Consider the following 21,073-nt stretch of genomic DNA (forward strand, 5'->3'; position numbering starts at 1 on the left):
CTAATCATCAATTAGCCTTCTGAGCCAATGAGCAAACTCGTTGTACTATTAGAACACTGGAGTGATAGTTGCTGGAAATGAAAAACCAGACATTTGCAGCTAGAATAGTCATTTACCACATTAGCAATGTATAGAGTGTATTTCTTTAAAGTTAAGACTAGTTTAAAGTTATATTCATTGAAAAGTACAGTGCTTTTCCTTCAAAAATTAGGACATTTCAATGTGACCCCCAAACTTTTGAACAGTAGTGTATATATATATATATACATTTTTTTCTCGTTATTATTCTGTGCAATGGTAGAAACATGACCCATCATAACTAACCATGGCACTGGTTGAATTAGCTTCTGCAATGTTAGTACTCTTTATTTCTATCCAGAGGTACATGGATGTTAAATATCAAGATCTTTTTGAATTGATTTAGAGGTGGACTGCAGGACAAATTTTGATTTAGCACATCCAAAATATTCACAAAACAGTTAAGCTCGGCACTCTGGTGGCAAATCCATGTGTGAAAATATCTCATGCTCCTAAACCACACCTGCACAAAGTGTGCCTTGTCACTATTCGATCAGTTCTGCGCATATGCAAACAGATATACATCCGGATGTCCATGAATAATGTAATTATGGTTCTAAAATTACTTATTTCTGTCATTAACTCACTAAAAATGCTAATACACATCTTTAAAAAATTTGTTATGAATTTTCTGAGACAATTTTGATGCTTTTTACATTTTCTTCTACAAAATGCTTCTCTGACGTCATCATCGGATATGCTCAGAGTAACCCAGCAAAATATGATTAAACCATGTTTATCTGTATGTTAGTAGTTCCTTTCTTCAGATTATGTACTATATACCATAATGTTAACACGAAAAGAAAACCTAAAACTCAAAAAAGCCTGGATTTATGTTTAAATCCAAAGCTAAAAAAGTTAGCTCCTGGAAGTAGCATAGTATTCCATTTCCGGTGCAGATCAGGCACAGACGACTGATTAAACAGAAAGGATTTTAATGCATTTATTTTTGCAGGAAATGCATTATTAATCTTCAACACTTTATATTTTAGTACGCTTCCTAAATTAAATGTAATTTAGGTCTTTTTTACAAAATAAATCATGGGCGACCCGGATGTATATCTGGATGCGCAGATGAGCTGATGGTACGGATTGTGGTTCTGGGACGGATCGGTTAGTGACAAGTCTAAGAATGCAGACATTTTGTTCTAGGAAATATGCCTAAGCTGTTAGATTGACAATTTTCACCGATGGGATGACCTGGTGGTCCTGCATACTCAGGAAATATTCTAACCCAGGCGTCACCAGCGTGATGCCAATGGTGACCCCATGCCAAGTTTGAAATTTTAGTTTATCCTGTTGCTCTTCTTTTTCAATAATTTAGAGAGCACTTCATCAAAGAGATTTCAAAATGGCAGTATCATAAGAAATGATAAAAATATGTTTATTATGTATGTAGTTTAGGTGAATACTGACCCCTCTAGTTTATTGGTCAGTACTGAGGTCCTCAGCCTAAGAAAGGTTGGTGACTCTTCTCTAACCACAATCTTTGGGTTGTTGTTGTTAGTAAACCAAGGTTGCTCTAAAAGTATCAGCCCCCACACTTTTCTATTGTCTACACTAAGCATGAGAGGATCACTTCATGCATCTCTCTTCTTGCCCTCATGAACCCATCAATCTAAACAGGTTAAATGTTGACTCATCAGACCACATGACCTTCCACCACTATTCCAGAATCAAATGACCTTCCACCATTACTCCAGAATCAAATCTTCATGTTCCCTTGAAAAGTAAAGCCCTTATTGGTTAGTGGTTTTCAACCACACAGCTGTTTAGTCCAAATCCCTTGAGTTTCTTTGGCACTGTGTGTGGAAACACTCTTACTCTATCTGTTGAACATACTCTTTGCAGTTTCCTCGGATATTCTCTTTCCTTCTTGCATGCCAATAATTTGAGCCCTCTGAAACTGAATATGTTTTCCACGAGTACAGGATGAGTCTTCTATTAGACTCTACTGGCTGCATCTGTTAGGGTAAAAATTTTTTTATATATTACTGTCTGAAACCAAACATCTACTGTATGCAGTAGCTATTCAGTTAGAGTTTCTTAACTATTTGCTTTGTCAAATCCATTAACAGGTAGTGTAACCTACTGAAGTAGCTAAAGAAACATAATTAGTAATACTTTTGGTTGTAATGTCAGGATAATCAACTTGAATGATTAAACTAAATCAAAAGTTGTTTTAAGAAAACATTAGTTAGTTAATGTTTTTGTTGTATGTTTTGTCTTTATATTTCTTTGTATTAAAGGGAGAGAACCTTTGAAACAATTCAGTATATATATATAGTTTTCTATATATATAAAGTTTTTTTAAGTGTGGACTTTGTAGATCCATTGAGTGCTCAGTTGAATGTTGCTAAGAGTCGGTCCTTATATCTGCTGTAATCTGAGAAAAGTGTGCAGTTTACTGAAACATGCAGCGATAAATTAGTATCAGCGCTATGATGTAATCAAAGTGCCTGGAAATGTTTTCTTTCATCTTCCAAGCGTGAGGCCAGAAGGGATAATTTTTCCTAACCCACTTCCCACAGGCTCCTACACCCCCCCATGCAGAAACGGTCCAATGTGAAACTTTACTCTTTATTATTTCCATGCTGTCATAGTACTATCCTCGCTTTCATTTTTCCATAGTGGTTTGCATTTGGTAAGGCATTTATCTTGTTTGGACTTGTCCTGCTTCGGTGGGAAAGTCTGGAAGGCTGTCAGACTGGATTGTACTCTTACTTGCCTGATCTTAAAATGAAGGGCTTCAGGTTAGAACTGGTTCCATAACTTAGAATTTGAATGCAACTAAAGACAAGATGTCCTCAGTAGGTTTTTAAACAGGGCTTACATGGCAAAGCTCACATCTGATGGTTATTCGGTAAGCTGGTTATTCATTGAACCAAGTGGTGAGAGAAACAAAAAAGTGTTTTTTTTAATGTGTTAGGCTTCACATTTCTGACAGCTACATCAAGGACTACACCTAACGACCATTTTGCTAACCGATTAATCTGTCAATCATTTTTTAAAATCTGATTGTGAAAGGTTCCTTAAAGATTTTTTTTTATTTTTTATGGAATTTAAACCAAGTGAAACAAAAGCTTTTCCATTTAAGGTTTTCTGGATATAGCATACGGATGCATGTTTTTATTATCTTAAATAAAAGCTGTTATTTTTATTTTGGTATAATTAGTGCTCTAAGTGGTTTGCTCTGTAACCTAAAGACATGTTTTAGAGTTTCTATACTCCAGTTAACGATTAATCGTTTTCTAAATTAGTTGACGATCATTTCAACACTTGAATAATCACGATTAATTTGATTAATTGTTTTAGCCCTAGCTACATCATAAATGCCAAAGTTATAACTTATGAATTCACCTCACAAAAATCTATGTAGCAGCCCAGTTCAGTTCTTCTTCAGTTCTTCTCCACATCACATCAGTGAACAGCTGATCCATCATTTGTCATAATTAAATTAACTTTATTGATACCACAATGGAGAAATTTACCTCTGCATTTAACTCATCCCCTTGGGGATTAGTGGGCTGCCATTGTTCGGAGTCCGGGGAGCAGTGTGGGGTTAAGGGTCTTGTTCAGGGACCCAGAGTGCAGGGGATCTAACCGGGTACTTACAACCTCTCATAGCACAAACAACTGCTCCAACCTTTAGGCCAACACTTCACCTCATGTCATGCAACATTATATTACACTAAATAAAACAGGGAGAGAAACAAACACTTAATTTTCTCAAATTCAGATATAATCATGAGTTATCTTATGCACTGTGACTTGGTAGCTTGTTGAACCACCCTTGGGTCAACTAACTTGAAGTAGTTTTTGTTTCTATGACCTTATCTGTTGCTCTACCTGTTCTGGAGGAAATTCAGCCCAGTGTTCATTTGGCTATGAAGATCATTGTCTATGTGTCTCCATTAAAGCAGCACAGTCTATCTTTTGACTCAAGTGTTATCTTAATTTGATATATATTAAAATAATTTTTCAGGTCAGTATACAGTACTTGGTGTATTGATGCTCTCTGCAGGCTACACTTTTTGAAAACCTCACTTATGTTACTTTGGAGATTCGCTCCCCATAGCTGAGTGAGTCATGACCTGTAGCGCCTCTTTTTGGCAGGCTGAGGTACCCTTAAACACAGGTGCAAACTACGTTAAAAGGGGTGTTAGTTAACCAAGCTGATATGTCGCTTCCCTGGTCAGATGTTTTTTTTTTTTTAGTTCTCAAATGTAGGATTTAATCTAGGGGGGTGAAAGAGACCTTGGCTGTGTCAAAACGTCCGCCCTAACCCCTAAATCCCTCAATCACTATGTAGAGCGGGGTCTATATAGTGGACTTTATAGTGAACTCAGTTAACTGACCGTTCGGACAGATGATCACTACATTTCACTCCCCGTTGGTCACTCCGCCTCCCTGCCTAGTGCCGGTGCCATCTTTATTTGTCGCCATTGTCGAGTACTGACAGCGGGCCGCTGTGACAACAGATCCCATGATGCTTTGCGAGGAGAGCTCTCCTCGTAAGGCATTCCGGGATATATCTGCTCCTCTAGTGACCATGGATTATCACTACTTTTCAAGGTGCATTGTGGGAAATTTTGAGTCCACTACTTTTTTATTCACTAGACACTCATCTAAAATGGGGTGCTATATAGGGCCCTATATATAGTGCCCTATATAGTGGTTAGGGCGGACCTTCAGACACAGCCCTAGACTTTACAAGTAACTCCATGAATTCTCAATCAGCTGGTTCAAAGTTTTCTGCTATCAAATTCTAAAACAGAGGAAGTCGCCCATAGTGGCTCAAAGCTACAGTGTTGCCTTAGATTCCCATTTCTTCCTTTGAATCAGAAAAGTCTTTTGATATTTGACTGGACCAATACAAGATCTTAGTTCATTGTTAAAATTGCTGCTGTACTTGGGGTCATTGTAGTTTTAAGGATCAAATCTGTAAAAATGCACTGGTCGAATTGATGACGCATCATCCCACCACCACAAGGCTTCCTTTTTAGTATGTTAGAGTTTTCAGCGAGCATCACACTGTATAAATGGCCCTATTTCATTGTGTTTTGTGGAAGTCTTGTAGTTCTTTATTCTAAACATTTTCAAACTGTATTTGAACATGAAGGATTTTTGCAAGTTTTTAAAAAGAACCGCCCTCTCCTATAAACAAAAAAAAAAAAAATGGACATGCATAACCCTGAACCTGCTATTAAACGCGTGCGAGAGTATGCACAAGCCCATTTCTCCTCGTGCACACTCTGTTTAAAGGTGGCTGTTTGCATCGCTCATACAAGCTCACTTTCCAAAATAAGATTTGCAATTTTTCCTCTATGTCAGACTTTCAGGCTTTCTGTTATAGAGGTGTCGTACTTATTGGTAAATCAGGTATATTCATTTAGTAACAGTCTGCTGTATTTCACATCAGTTCATTGTTCAAACTTCCTCTATGGTTATAGAAAGTAAAAAAACATTTTATGGTGATACGTGACTTTCACTTTATATTGTTAAGTCTCTATTCTAAATTTAAAACCACTTGATAGCTTTAATTTACCTTACAAGACCTGACTGTTATCACCATTGTTTATGTTATTAGAATCTTTTATAATAGCATAAAAATAGTCTTTTTAAAGTTGCAGTTTGTTTTCATGCCAAACAATGATCATATAAGGAGGACTGGGGAATTTTTCTTCCTAAATATTGGTTCATGCAGGTTTATCTTAAGTGCAGAAATCCTTATTTGAGCAGATCCTGCTACAGTACTTTGCACTGACACTCAAAAATAAAAAACAGAATGTTGCTTGCTTACAAATGCACTTTAAAGCAAAGATAATCCAATCCTGTTTGAGTCTCAGACTTGTCCCTTGTGTTTTTTGTCTGCTGACATCTGCCAATAGAAAGACAGAGTGATTTTTGACATCTATCTTTTTGTATTTCTCAAAAGAGGTTAGTTTCGATACAAAATCATAAGCAGAGGACGGGAGTCACTGTTGGAGGTTCTGCCATCCAATCAATGTGTCTCCATTGCACATCCTTTAAATGGTTTTCTTTGTGTGTCTCACTTTGAGGTAAGCTAAGAACTCACAATATAATGCAGATATAACTTTTTCTGTTAAATATTTAGCCTTGTCTACTACATGGACAATGCTATCATACTTGCAATAGTTAAACATCTGTTTAAATTTAATCTTTTTTACTTCCCAAAACTGAAAAAAGTGTTTATTTGTTTGTTGTGTTTTGGCATTCTAATGTTCAGGATCACATGAAAACATGAGGACATTTGGTTTAATTAAATTTAGACTTTAAAGGACGACTGGCTACTGCATTATTTTCAAACTCCTCTCTACTTCAAATTAAAGTAGTTTCTGTCTCCGACTCTTTGAGCTGTTTTTGGATAGAAAAAAATCCTGTTTCTGAGTCATAATCTAATGGTTAGCTCCTTTGCCAAGCAGGTCAGCTAGTCATTTTCCAGATAGTTTAGTGATGCAGCTTTTCAGTCGACTGAGGCAAACCAGAGCCTGAAAAACTCCCATGATCCACACGGCACTCTATAAGCATTCCATATTTTCTGCAGTTGTAGGTCAAAGGTCAGCAGCTCCCTCTGCTTAGTTTTCACTGCTGCTTGGAAGAAAGAAAACATAAAAAGTGCCATTAAGTATGACCCATGGGATGGTGCAGTAACAGCAGCGTGGAAAAAGTTTTTTTAGTGTGTGTTGGCTTGTCTGTGACTAGTATCGAGAGAATTTTTTCCAACTTCCAACTTTTAACCACAGTTAATCAAGGTGTTCCTTGTTTGGCATTTCAGTGTGTGCTTGTGTTTGAGGATGTTTTATTAAGCAACAGTAGAGGTAGGCAGTTTAAAACATGATGATACTAAAAGAAATCTAATCCTCATATTTTCTGAAAACATTCCAAACTTCCCTCTAGACTTGAAGTTGTTCATACTTTTCCCTCTTCCCTCTAATCCTTTATGATACCCTTGGAAATTGTTTATTCTAAAGAAACACTGGATCCTCAGAAACCTTTTTGTTGATTTTCTTAGAGTTAGTTAAATCATGTTGGACTGAAACTGTTGGATCCTTGTTAGGCAGTAAAATCTAACAGTGGTTTGGCTGAAAAAAAAAGGAGGAGGAAAAGAAATGGGAGGAGTAGTGTCTATCTTGCACTCCAAGAGGAGCACTGAATTACACAGGATAAAAGTGAAGGAAGAGGATAATAGCAGATCTGATAGCAAATAGACTCAGATCTTGGGCTGCAGCTTTATGTTTACACCAAGAAAGGAAAGGGATGATGATACTGAACAGGCACGCAGCCATTTATGGCTTCAATCAAAAGTCAGAATGTGAAGACCTCAAGAGAAAGAAATGTGAGAACTATTTTACAAACATAGTACACTGCTTTATGCACACTGCTGTTGTCAGATTTTTCATCTCACAATTTAACTTTTTACACATCTGCTGCTGACTATTTTCCAAAGGACCTTAATTGGTATTTATCATGAGATACTAGAAATCAAAAAGCTTGTTTTGATTAAACATGTAGAAAAAGATGTAAAAATGGGTCGCACCTTGCTTTGAGCACTGGAGTTCAGTGCAAGTCTGCCCTGTTTTCCCTCACAATGTGCCTACTTGTGTTTTATCTCCATAGAGTTTTCCTATAGGCAATCCCAATTAGGGCTGAAACAATTAATCAGATTAATTGTGATTAATCGATTATTGAACAAACTTATTTTGTAACTGATTAATCATTTACTGGAGTATAGAGACTGTAAAGCAGGCATCCCCAAAGTCGGTCTTTGAGGGCCGCTGCCCTGCAGGTTCTAGAGGTTTCCTTGCTCCAGCACAGCTGATTTTAATTGAAAGCTCATTAACAGGCTTTTGCTCAACAGCAATCATCATAATCAGCTGTGCTAAAGCAGGGAAACCTCCAAAACCTGCAGGACAGCGGCCCTCGAGGACCCACCTTGGGGGTGCCTGCTGTAAAGTATGCTTTTAGCTGCCAGAGCAACCCACTTAGAGGTGTAATTATATCAAAATTGTAAAAAAAAGTATAGAAACATTTTGCATTTTTATGAGAAAAAAAGAAAGCTTTTGCCTGTCATTATGCTCCATCCAGAACCCATCCAGAAGTGAATAATATTAATTTCGTAAATAGTCTTCTTTAAGGAACCTTTGGCTATCCGATTATTAATCCATTAATTGAAAGATTATCGACAGATTAATTAATTTGCAAAATAATTGTTAGTTGCAGCCCTAATCCAAATGCTTTCTGCACCAGATGTCAACCCATTTAAACAATGCATTTAATTTAAACAGTTATTAAAAGGCAAAACAAAAGAATAAAACAATTTGAAGTAGTCAAAAGAGCTCTGATCATTTGTGTCATGCCTTATGTTACTGTGCACCTGGAGATGTGTTATTGGGAGGGTAGAAAAGAAATTAAATGAAAACCCGAATATGACTTTCATTTGCATAGGTAGCCTGTTTGTTTTAATATGACAAGTTGCTCTAAGCTGTCAAACAGATTTCACTGTTAAAAGATGGCCTTTGCAATGTTTATAGTTGCAGTGTTAAGGCATGTAAAACAGCAGGTAATATCTGTATAATACCTGTTCAAGATGGATAACCTGTTATGCAGCTATGCAGTGGATATGATTCATGTATTCTTCTCTATTGTTTCTCATACTGTTGTGTCAGAAAGCTTCTCCTTCCCTAAGTAACTAGCACACTATATTCCCACTTGATGCATCCTTCTGTCTTTTTGCGACAGCTGCCTTTTTTTCTGCTCCAGGACACAGTCAGACCCTCCATGACGTCCCTCATAACAAGGACAGGATGGAAACCTTTGCAAATGAATGTGTGCTTATTCAGCCTGTGTGTTTTGATTTGTTGGCCTCACCTGGGTCATATCAGTTGAACAGGAAGATGGAAGGTTTATGTTTCCTTCACCCTGGTTCGGATCAGTGCACCAATCCTTTCCTAATGTTTGCTTTGTTCTCATTTTAAATTGTTGTTTGTCTGATTTTTTTTCCTTTGGTCTGTGTGTGCATGCAGATCGAGAGGCGGATGGAGCTGGTGCGGCTGGCCTCGCACAACATGCACAAAAGGCTGGTGTCCTGTCTGCAGGGTCAACTTGGTCCTGACACGGACAAAAGATATGTAAGACGAATCAGCTGTTAATAAAGCCTTTACTCTTTTATTTGAGTTGAATATTTAACTGAACTCAACTTTACCATCAGATCACATTGTAAACATTTATTTTTTCCCACTGGGAAATGTTACTGGTACTTCTGCGCCTCATGGAAGGCAGATGCAGAAATTATAACGCTGACACACCTTTTAGGTTTACAGGTGCAGAGAACACACAGCCTCTCATTTTATGTAACACACAGATATGAAACTGGCTTCCTGCCAACTAAATTCCTCCTGTGACTCAGTGCCATTAACAAAACTGAAAGATTAAAATGGTGCAGAAATCCATTATCTTGTTTCTCTGCCATACTTTCTTTAATTGTTATCAATGAACTTCTCAAAACAAGATATTGTCAGACTTGTTCTGCACTAAACGTACTCATTTTCCACTGAAAGCACTTAATTCTGTTATCATGTCCTGCTGCAGAAAAAGCTGCCGCTAGCAGGACTGTCCCTGACCATGCTAGAAGGTGCTACTCAGCTGGGAGACGAGAGCCTGATTGGGTGAGAAATCACTAATTTGGAGATTTAAGGTGCCTTGAAAATGTTTTCTGTGGAGATTTTATGCATCAATCTTAGATGTTTGTTATAGAAAATTCATGAAAAAAACAGTCTTTTATGAGAACAAACAAACATAGCAGATAAGTCAGGATGGATTTAGCAATGAAACAGAATTGAAAAACTATTAATGTCTCACCGATCTCTGTTTAGTCCATCATTTGAAAGTAAAGTGCAGGGCTGTCAACTCTCACCTATTGGGAGTGAGACTCACCCATCTCAGTGTCTTTACACACTCTCACTCCATATTCCCAATTTCTCACAATAACAACGACAGACATTAAAACTCAACTTCATTCCACTTATTTATGTGTAAAAAACCATGATGATAAAAAAAAAAAACAGTCCGTGTTTTTAATGCAACCTTAGTGCTAACACACAAGGACTAGCCAGGTTCATATCCAGTCCGTATTCCCACCTATTCACTGTGCTAGATACTGAACAAAGACAGTTCTTGCGAGGTATGTCATTTTAGATTGTTATCTTATCTCATCTGCACTAGGATAATTCTCTTTGTAAATTATTGAAGATTTGCCGCTCAAACTTTATAGGAGCTCCACAAAAAGAAAAAGAACAATTGCATTTTATTTATCAAAGATCAGCCACCAAAGAAAAGACATCCAGAGAGGATGTGCAGAACAGCTCAGTTATCCAGGATTCATAAAGGGAGAACCACAGGGATGTTCTCATTTTATTATCACTTATCTTATTAATTTATCCTTATTTTTGGTCCATTAAATATGTTAACGTAATTTCCATCACATTTTCCAAATGAAAAAACTCCTAGAAGGTCTGAATTGTTTAGCTGTTTTGTCAATTGCTATAAAAACTAATAACATAATGAATGAAACTTTTTAATCTTTAGCCTATTAGCAAATACTCAGTGTAGTTTGCATGGTATTCGATTGCACTGGTTCCTGTATTACTGCCAGTAATCTAGTGACAACTTATTATTTTCCCATTGTTTGTTTTACTTAAACTGCAGAGAATACTTAATCAACAAAGTTGTGAAATTCTTAGTTTACAGTATATTTAAGATGCAAGTATTTCAGTAGGGCCCGTCTTCTTTACTTCAATTCTATTAAAAATCACCAGAATATTGAAATAATATATATTGTGAGAAAAATGTTCCACATAACTACAGACCACTTATTGTTACTCAGTAACATTTACTGTGCTATAAAAATCCCACATACTGACACGTTGTTTTAATTAAATCCTCTGAAAACCTCCAACCTGTAGTTGCCTCTATCCTCATAGCCTTTTGATTGAATCCTGACAATGGTTGAACCATGTATTCTTTTCTTTTCAAAAACATCTATGCGCTATTATTATGTTACTTCATCACATAAAATATTACTGGAATCCTCTGGAATTGACCTGACAAAAAAATCCACAGGCTATGAAGACGTTCTCCAAGCTTTATAACAGTAGCATTGACTAATACTTTTTGAATGTCTGGGGAAAAAAAGCTTTAGTTGTTTCTGCTGGAGACTTTGTGAAATATTGTGAAAGTGGCCAAATTAGCATATCTTTCTGTGTTGCAGCAAGATGCTGGATGCGTGTGGGGATACAGAAAGCCGCTTAGCCAACGAACTTTTGCAGCATGAATTTCAGATCGAAAGAGAGGTTCTGGATCCTCTCAACCAGCTGGCAGAGGTAAAGAAAACAGACACTAATGCTTAGTTTATACCCTGAAAATGACTCAGGATCTGGAATGCAGCAGCTCTGTAACAGCTGTTCTGTTAACTTTAGCATTAAATTGGGTGTGTAATTTGAAGACTCACAGGAAAGTAGATTTCAGGGCTATGATGCATCTTAGGTCTTGTTGTTTTCATATTTTTTTTCCACAGGTGGAGATTCCTAACATACTGAAACAGAGGAAGCAACTCGCCAAGCTAGTTCTGGACTATGACTCTGCAAAAGCAAGGTGCACTTCAATTCTTGAAGACTCTAGTTTTTAATGTCCAACTTGACATGTTGTTCATTTTGGTTGAAACCTTGCTGAAAGAGTCAAAACTAAAGAAAAGAGCCTCTTTGTCATTAAATCGGGTAAAAAAAAAAAGAGTTGTTCACTAGAAATCAACTTGTGGATCTGCTGAGAAAGATTTAATGGGATGGTGTTTTGTCCTTTATATGTATATATAAATGTAACCTTTAACAGATTTTGTTGAGATTACAAATCTCTTTCTTAAGAGAGAACTGGCCATCTATAGTTTGGTGGCATGCTTATAGCCATTTTCCATGTAAAAGACCCAGTCTTGTACTCAAGCATTAAAGTTGTGAACGATATCTTTAAATATTGCTGAAATATTTCTACACATTTTTTTTGCTCTATGAAGACACCAGTTCTTCCCCATCATTCTTAATTTGTCATGCTAGTTGTCTTCTCTGGTTTCTCTTTAAATTTGGGCAATTATGACAGAAATGTTTTTTAGTTTCCTCTGAGCATGGCACATGTCTTCAGAAGTGGTTTTTTTATGTGATCTTTTTATGTTACTTTTGAATGATGGTGCAGAACTTGTTGATTCCTGTGGAGGATGACCCTTTCACCACTTTCAGCCAGAATCTTTTTTTGATTTTTGTTTTGGGCTAGATATGTATATATTCAGAGACTTTCTCCTTCCAGGATAGAGCTTTTCAACAGATTTCAACCAATATTGAAATCTGTATTGGTTCCAACATGAAAAAAAATTCAAGATGGGATAATAGTGAAAATGAGCCAGGTCCGTAGGGCTAGATTTTTTTCAGTCTGTTTCTTCTGGGAAATTAAGTTTCTCAAAAAGCAGTAAAGTTTAACCCTTTATAGGCATCTGTCTTTAGTTAAATAGCATAGTGTAGTTGAACCCTTACAGCTCCATATTTTTCTCAGAATGGAATGTATCCTGTCAGCACATTTCACTGTTTTTATTACTTCCTTTTCTGACCTCATACTAATCTCAAGTTGCCTTTTGGGATATAAATCTGCACGTTCATACATAATATACTTGCTAGTTGAGAGGAACTTATGACGGCCTCTGAGAAAATCAACGTTAACGATTGAACCATTAAAGCAAACAGAGCTCTCATATCGGAAAAGTATTGGGATCTACAAATATCCAAATTCAACAATTGGAATCTGACTGTAAGTGAGAAAAATGTGGATCGGAACATCCCTGTTCCAGAACAAACATTTTACATTTGCATATCATTAGAACAGGCTTGAGTGTGTTATAATGCCTCATGGACAAGCAATAGCTTGGCAAGATTGAAGACCACCTGAAATGAAATAAATAAACCAATCCATGTCAATCCTCCCCAGAGCCTCTTATCAGAACATCAAGGGAAAAATGCCATTCCTACCATTCACAAATAGGGACACAGCATCAAAGGAAGAAATAAGTCATTGGCTAAAACCTTTTTTATTGGAATAGATGTAATTAAAACCAAATCTTTTAAAAACAACCTCATAATCTGATATTAAACTACACAAAACTTTTCAAGTCTTAGATAAAATAGAATTATTGAAAATCTTTCTATTTGCTAAATACAAAAACAAGAAATTAGTGCATTTTTCTGGGATATTTTGTTTTAGCTTTCTACAAATTACGACGTTAACAAACATTATGATCAGCTTTAATGGGGCATAGCTAAGAAATATGACTTTTCACATACAAAGTTTTTTAAACAATTACAGCAGCAAGCTAACATCATTTCTTAATTTTGTTTTTTACGCTTCGATTGTGCTCTATTTTTTAGCAAATAAAGTCCTTCTCTGTATATTTACAATAACATTAAACTGCCCATATCAATGTGTTTTTTTGCACCATGTGTTTTTCTCCCAAAATGTTTACATTTGATCATTGCTGCACTTTAACAAATGGAAATGTATTGAGAGCTGTGCAAAAACGAAAATTAGTTTTTTTGTAACAAAATGACAGTAAATGAAGTCTAACAACCAAGGTTAGTAACCAAGGTTTGTAATGGGACGAAGCCAGTTAGCATTATTTTCATAACTCCCAGAGTTGTGAAAATGCAGAAACGACAAATCCAGTGTGAAAAAGCTAAAAAAAAAAAAATTAGATGTCGGTGTCAATGTCGGTGTTTACTGCAGAGGCACTAGTAGTGCAAATCTCTCTACAGTTAAAGTATGAACATACATGATCATTATAAATAAATACGTAGAATGATTGATATGAACAGAGCACTGGGAGCAGTTTAGTTCCCAGCTGTTGGAATCCATATGGCTACTTAAGATTAGATTTAATTCAGGCTCACCAAGAACACACTTACATGGAAAATAGCATTTTAATGTGTTTTACACAGTAAATATGAATTTCTGTTACCTTTTTATTGTATTGTGATACTTTGTTTGTTTCCCTCAGGTGGGTCCAGGCGACTAAGTCCAGCAACCAGGCCATGGCAGCTAAAGTAGACTCACTCAAGGACGAGATGGACGAGGCTATCAACAAAGTAGAAATATGCAAGGTAACGATCTGTAACAGTGGGGTAATCTGCTGTATCTGGACTTTAATGGAGGCTTGTTAGAGCTAATAGGTGCACATTCCTCAGTTTAATGAAGTGGCTGAACAAAGGAGGTCTTATGAAAGGAGCGGCTCAGGACAGGCGTTCAAGGCACATTATTAATGGAAGGTCAAAGTTCTGTCAGCTGGGGTTTACCAGTGCTGTAATGAGGAGTTTATTGTTAATACACGAAAAAAGGGTAAGAACACTGTCAAATATTGTGTGTGTGAATAATAAATGTTGGTTCATCTTCCAGGACCAGCTCTCTGCAGACATGTACAGCTTTGCTTCAAAAGAGGGAGATTACGCTCGCTATTATGTCATGGTGAGTACATCAGAGTTTAACAGTTCACTATGGGATCCAAATGAATGATTCATGAAAGGTTTATTATCTGTGTTTGCTGCAGTTATTAGAGGCTCAAGCAGAGTATCACAGGAGGTCCCTGGCAGCTCTAGAAGAGGCTATTCCCACAATCCAACTGCAGCAAGGTGAGGACCTCTGCATGACTACTACATAAAAAGAATTGGAATCCATAAAAGTTTGCTTTATTGGGCAGTAGCATCATACTGAACTTGGGACTGTGATCTCAGCCATCTCAGTGAGAACACGTTAGAGAGATAGATTGCTGGTGAATGACAAATCGGCGATAAGTGGCTTTCTGTGTGGACCAATAAGGCAGTTAAGTTAGGGAAAATGAAACCATTAAAACATTTATTAAACCCTGTTTCTTTAAAAAGCTTGGAAGGCAAATTTTCCTCTTTTTTCCTATCCTTTTATCTTTCCAAGGTCAATGGAGCACAGTTAATCATAATTGATTGCTGTGTTCCCTTCCTCTATCACAATGAACGCTGGTATTCTTGTCAATATGCTGAAACGTGCCATAATGTTCAGAATGTTTCTAAATTTAACTCAAACCACAAACGTCTGAGTCACACTTGGCCTATCAGCAGCTTTACACTTCATTAACTCAACACACCTCGATAAACTCTCTTCTGCTGCTGGCACTGTTGTCATCACAGCTAATGCGCCTAAGCAAATGCTGGCAATTGGACTCCTGTATAATTTGTCTCATTGAATGGTTTGCAGTGATTTTAAGGGGTTGTGTGCAGATGATGGCTTTCATATTTGTGTTTTAGCTGATTAATGCACTGTTCTCCCAGGATGCTGGAATTATCTGAACACCTTGGAAGTCGTTTAGCAGAAACAGTGAGGAAGCAACAACTGAATTTCACTTAAATAGTGAGGGGAAAAACTTGTGTAAAAATACAAGCCCTCTGTTCATTGTGTAGTTCTATAGTATAGATAGATATAGATTGTTTAGTTCAGCAAATATTATTCACTCATCCAGTTTAATTGCTCCTCTAATTTATTTAGATTCCTGGATGGAGAAGCCCGCATTCGGCACGGCGCTGGAGGAGCACCTGAAGAAGAGCCACCGAGAAATTGCTCTGCCTTTAGAGGCCTGTGTCATGATGCTGCTGGAGACCGGCATGAAGGAAGAGGTAAGATGGAGTAAAGTTGATGGTCGTTAAAGGCACACCATGTAACCACTAGGAGCGCTAGTGCTGCAGCGCTGTCGCAGATGTAAAATCGCCCAATCTCCCGTATCGTTATAGGTTTCCCTGCTCTCGCACAGCTGACTTTAACTGATTGCTGATTAACAGGGTTATGCTGAACTGCAATTATCAGAATTAGTAGGTAAAAATCTAAAACCTGCAGGACAGTAGCCCTCGAGGGCCAACTATGGGCATAACTGCTAGCTCTACACATGTAAAAACAGCTCCTCTGCCAATGATTTGCGTCAACTCTTTAGGTCAAAAAGTCTGCGGTGTGCCTTTAACTGTAATTTGGGCTTAGATTTGTGTCCATCAAATAATAAATGCTTCTGTTCATTTGATCTAGGAGATGATGAAGCTTCAGAAATGGTGAAATCTGCAGTTTGCAAACATCTTTTGCCAAGTTTTGGTTAGCTAGTCTTAGTCTTGCAGGGATAAAACCTGTCTATGTGTGGACATCTGTTAGGCATTATCCTCTCTGATGTTGCACTCCTAAAATGTAACAGTACTGCTGGGCTCCCAGTAGACAGTGATTTAAGCATTTTTATGAAGTGAAACCAAACCATTGTGATTTGACTGTCTGGGGTTCCGTCAAACAGAGAAAACAGTTCTGTCAGTAATGGAACGGTTCCTCTCTTGTTTCTGATAGATATCTGCTTCTCCTTTCCTGTTCCCAGCGCTTTTTTAGCTTCTTGGTTTTTAAAGTGTTTACCAGAGCTGTGTGTGCAGATACTGTGCTGATTTTTTTTTTTTTTTCCTCCTCCTCATGATCCTCCCAGGGACTTTTCCGGATTGCTGCTGGAGCTTCAAAGCTTAAAAAGCTGAAAGCAGCCTTAGACTGCTCCACCTCGCAACTCGAGGAGTTCTACTCAGATCCACACGCAGTCGCTGGTACATCCTCCGCTGAAGTTTGATGAAAGTAAAACCATTTGATTTTTATGTTACTTTATTTTTTTATTTCATAGTATATCTGTGCCATTTGCAGGAGCCCTCAAGTCCTACCTAAGGGAATTACCTGAGCCTTTAATGACGTTTAGCCTTTACGATGAGTGGATAAAAGCCTCCAAGTAATAAAGCATACACACACAAACACAGCTCTGACTTTTATTATCCTGTAAAAGATAAGTTTCCTGGTACTAATTCAATTGTTTAATCTGCATTTTCAGTATATCTGACTCTGACAAGAGACTTCAGGCCCTTTGGGTGGCATGTGACCATTTGCCAAAGGCTCACAAAGCTAACTTCAGGTAGGAGCATCAATCAGCCACCTTTCAGATAGACAAGAAGTGCTGTAAAAAAAGATAAATGAAATATTAAATTTAAAGAACAACAAATATAAAGCCTATCTGTAAAGAAAAAAAAAAAACCTTGTTGAAAATATGTTGCAGAAATCTAATACCGGTAATTAAAAAATATTTATTCATGGTGCACAGACATCTTAGCAATCAGCAGTGGCTGTAGCCGCAGTTGGGAGATGGATAAATGTAAAACACACATTACTTCTCCCTAAAACACGCCAGTCAGTTTAGCATCTCCTAACATATGCTAAATAGTTTAAAAAATGTCTCCAGTATTGGTTTCTCTTCTCTTTAAATTCCTGTCAATTTCATTAATATTTCATAGCTTTTTTTTTGGTTTAGAATGCTACAGTTAACTAATTTCTGTCAGATGTAACAAAATTCAAAAATATAATCTGATCAACCATTTTTTTCATAAGGCAATAGTTTACACAACTTTAATCTTAATCTGATCCTGTTGTTTGACTTTGCCATAAAAGCTTTTGGTTCTCTTGCGTCATTTTTAAATACTGTTTCAATACGCTTTTTAACAGCTCTGATTGTAAATCTAAGCATTTCAGATGATTAGGACTTTACCAGGACTAAAATAAAATTAATTTAAATCAGAAAAGTTACAGCAGTTAAAGTGATCTGAGGTTTTGGTCAAACTGTTTTTTTTTTCTATGGAATTTAATGACGTCAAGTGTTAAAACTATAGATATCAGCAAATTGAAACATTTTGCGTTCTCTTTTTAGCCAAGTTGGAGGTCTCTGAGTAGCCTAGTGTTGGTTTTCTATTATGGCTGTGATATAAAATATTTATTTGCACTTTTGATGGTTTGTATGTCATTAAACTAGAAGCACACAGGAAAACACTCAATGTTATAAACTAAGTTCTGATTTCCAGCTAGTACAAGCTTATGTGGGAAGTGATTCCCTTTCCAGACCCAGCACATTAAGAATGAGCAATGTTATTACGATGTAGATTTATTACCGGTATGTATATTTAGACAGACTTGTAGCTTCTAATCAATTGTAGATAGGATAGTGGATTTTAAAGGCAGTTCTATTAAAGGTTTAATTCAATTACAAATAGAACAACAAAAATAATGTTGAACAATCAAAGTTTCTATGAGTTAAGTGAGTTTTGGTTGTTTCCTCTGTAGGTACCTGGTGAAGTTCCTGGCTAAACTGGCTCAGGAAAGTGAGATCAATAAAATGACTCCTAGCAACATTGCCATCGTCCTGGGGCCCAACCTGCTCTGGGCCAAAACAGAGGGGTAAAATACATTCTCTTTGTTTTTTGTTTTCTTGATCATAAAGTATATACACTAAAAGCTCTGTCCTTTTATTATTGTGCTGCTTTGGTAACATTTAGGACGCTGGCAGAGATGGCTGCAGCTACGTCTGTCCATGTTGGGGCCATCATAGAACCCATCATCCAACATGCTGACTGGTTCTTCCCTGAAGGTAAAACATTTCCTACAATTACAGAATTATTTCCATGTTCCTGGAAAGTTTGGTTAAAGAACAGATAAGAAAACAGATTCATGTCTGCATGCAGCAGAAGCAGAGTATTTTGTCGTTACTTTATGGTAGCGCAGTCCAGCCTCCTCCTTTTGTTCCATAAAGAGATGCTTGAAGATGCAAATTCACTTTGAAAACCAAAAAATATGTTCAAGTTATTGTTGTTTTTTTTAATTATATTTCTTTTTTTCAAAGCTCTGACTTAACACATTAATTTGGGTTAATTGATTAAAGAAATAGCATGATTGAGTGTAACTAAACTTAAGCAGTATTCTTGTTTTGCAGTGTGAGGAATAGGAATGTAAGAGTAACTATGAGCAGTATATCAAAATAGAAACTACATGAAGGAAACACTGTTCCCTGAAATAAACACATATTGCAGGAGTACATGAAGCTGCTAATAAGAGATTTTAAAAGTAACTACATCTTGACCTGTCTGTTTGGAAATAATAAAAGCATGAACACAAAGCCAAAATATTCCAGCTTCCATCAATAACAATTATTTTGAATGGAAAAACCTTACTTAATTTGTCAGCTATTGCTTATTCAAAAAAAAAATGCAAATAATTTCTTTAGCTCCAATTTATTTGATTATTGTTTTCATTTTCCCCACTTGTAGATTTGACAGATGGGCACAAAGTATCAAATAATGTTGAATTGGGATACTTGATAAAAATGTAAACGGCATTATGTGCAATTCTATGCTGCTTCCCTGAGACTGAGACATGTCAGATCCACATTTTCACTGCAATAAAAGCTGCAAATGTTTTAGGCTTTGTCTTTAGCGGCTTTGCATATCTAGAGTCTGAAAATTGGTGCTCACTCTTCTTATCAAGCCCCAGCTCAGTCAGTCATTGGATGGAGAGCATAGGTGCTTCAGCAATCAAGATTCCTCCCCAGGATGATACCGCCATCACCATATTTTACTGCAGGGATGATATGGGCAGTGTTAGCTTCACACGTAGTCTTATAGATGCAGACTTGAACAGAACACATTCCTCTACATTTTAGCTGTGGCATGCGTTTGTATGTCAGTTAAGTACATTGAATTCTGTAGTAATGTGATAAACATTTATATTTGTCTGCTCTTTTTCTGGCATTAAACCATTTAAACTCTGCCAACTGCCTTCTCTTTTTCAGAGGTGGACTTCAATGTTTCGGGCATGTTTTCCATGCCAAGCCACCCGCCGACCCCCGACCTAGATCCCGTGCTGGAGAGGAAGCGCCCTGGCAGCACTGGGCATGAAGGGGATGCTCACACGCCCCGTAAAGACAGGTACACGTCTCGTCCCAACCTCAGCCTCAGCCTGCCTCTCGCCCTGCCATCCCGCCCAAAGACACCGAGCAGGCAGGAGTCGCGGGGCCCGGCGGTGTCGGCCCTTTACGTAGTGGCTGACGAGTCCATCACGGTCACCGAGACGCCCACTGAAGATCTGCCTAGCCCAGACTTCAAAGCTGTGCCATAGCAGGATGTAGCTCTAATGAATTCAGTTACTGAGCAGTAAACGAAGGGAGGATGTTCTTTGTTATCTGTGCACGTATTGTCTGATATGCTAATGAGATTTCACATACAGTTTCATAGTTATGGTAACAAAACCTTTTTGCTTTTTTAGACATTTTAACTTTCATTTTTGGGCCATGATTCTGTCTATATCTCTTTGTATTGCTGTTCTGTACTCTTGTCATCTTTTTTTGTTTTCTGATTAAAGCTTAGGTCTCTCTGTAGGTTTATACTTTGTGTGGGCTTCCTGTGTTGCTTCTTGTTTCTGTGCTGTTGCCTCTGTATCTTTTATTCTAGCAGCGGAGTGCAGCTCAGTATTACCGTATTTGAAAGGTGACTGTCATGTGGTTTTATGTCCTCTTTTGGTTCTTCCTCCTGGGCTGGTTTCACTGCACTCAGGAAGTATCATCTCTCTCTGTATGTCTCACGCCGTCTCTTACTCTCCTCACTGTCTCTCTTGGTCTCCTGCATATGGTTGGCGTGCTGTTTCACCCTCTCTTTCCCCCTCCTTCTTAGCCCTGTTAACAAACATCCGGAGCCCGCTCCACGCAGAACCGGCACTGTAAATAGAAAGCAGCCACCACTAACCTCACCCACCTTCCAATCTACACTGCCCCCTCTGGAGACCCTGGGTTCCACCCAGCATGTGCCGCAGTCCCCTCAGGTTCAGTCTCCAGGTCCAGAGGCTCAGCAGCTGGGTCTGAGCACTGCCGCCGCCACTGCTGCTGGCGTTGAAGCTCAGGGGGGTGGGGTCCAGGCAGCCGCAGTGCAGCTTCAGGTTGTAACGCAGCTCAGCACAGAGGACAGCAGGTAAGGAGTCAGCTGAGGTGTCAACGTAACTCCGTCTGCTCGCAGCCAATCAACCAATCCGGAGCCCCGCCCACCCT

General features: G+C 37.9%; 1 protein-coding gene across 5 annotated transcripts in view; it reads left to right on the plus strand.

Moving 5' to 3' along the window:
* LOC107092836 (rho GTPase-activating protein 17-like) overlaps positions 1–21,073 on the plus strand; it is a 36,115-nt gene that overhangs the window by 9,981 nt on the left and 5,061 nt on the right. For 4 of the 5 annotated variants that reach the window (XM_015387501.1, XM_015387502.1, XM_015387503.1 and 1 more), the window contains exons 3-17: positions 9,126–9,230; positions 9,691–9,767; positions 11,369–11,480; positions 11,675–11,751; positions 14,186–14,288; positions 14,581–14,649; positions 14,732–14,813; positions 15,700–15,827; positions 16,661–16,772; positions 16,867–16,948; positions 17,048–17,128; positions 18,325–18,438; positions 18,537–18,628; positions 19,826–19,961; positions 20,703–20,996. In XM_015387501.1, the coding sequence (XP_015242987.1) occupies positions 9,126–9,230; positions 9,691–9,767; positions 11,369–11,480; positions 11,675–11,751; positions 14,186–14,288; positions 14,581–14,649; positions 14,732–14,813; positions 15,700–15,827; positions 16,661–16,772; positions 16,867–16,948; positions 17,048–17,128; positions 18,325–18,438; positions 18,537–18,628; positions 19,826–19,961; positions 20,703–20,996 (1,664 nt within the window). The remainder of the gene's footprint in view (positions 1–9,125; positions 9,231–9,690; positions 9,768–11,368; positions 11,481–11,674; positions 11,752–14,185; positions 14,289–14,580; positions 14,650–14,731; positions 14,814–15,699; positions 15,828–16,660; positions 16,773–16,866; positions 16,949–17,047; positions 17,129–18,324; positions 18,439–18,536; positions 18,629–19,825; positions 19,962–20,702; positions 20,997–21,073) is intronic. The other variant, XM_015387505.1, reaches the window with a different exon arrangement.

This window comes from Cyprinodon variegatus, unplaced genomic scaffold, assembly GCF_000732505.1.
Source record: "Cyprinodon variegatus isolate N-32 unplaced genomic scaffold, C_variegatus-1.0 Scaffold396, whole genome shotgun sequence".
Taxonomy (NCBI): Eukaryota; Metazoa; Chordata; class Actinopteri; order Cyprinodontiformes; family Cyprinodontidae; genus Cyprinodon; species Cyprinodon variegatus.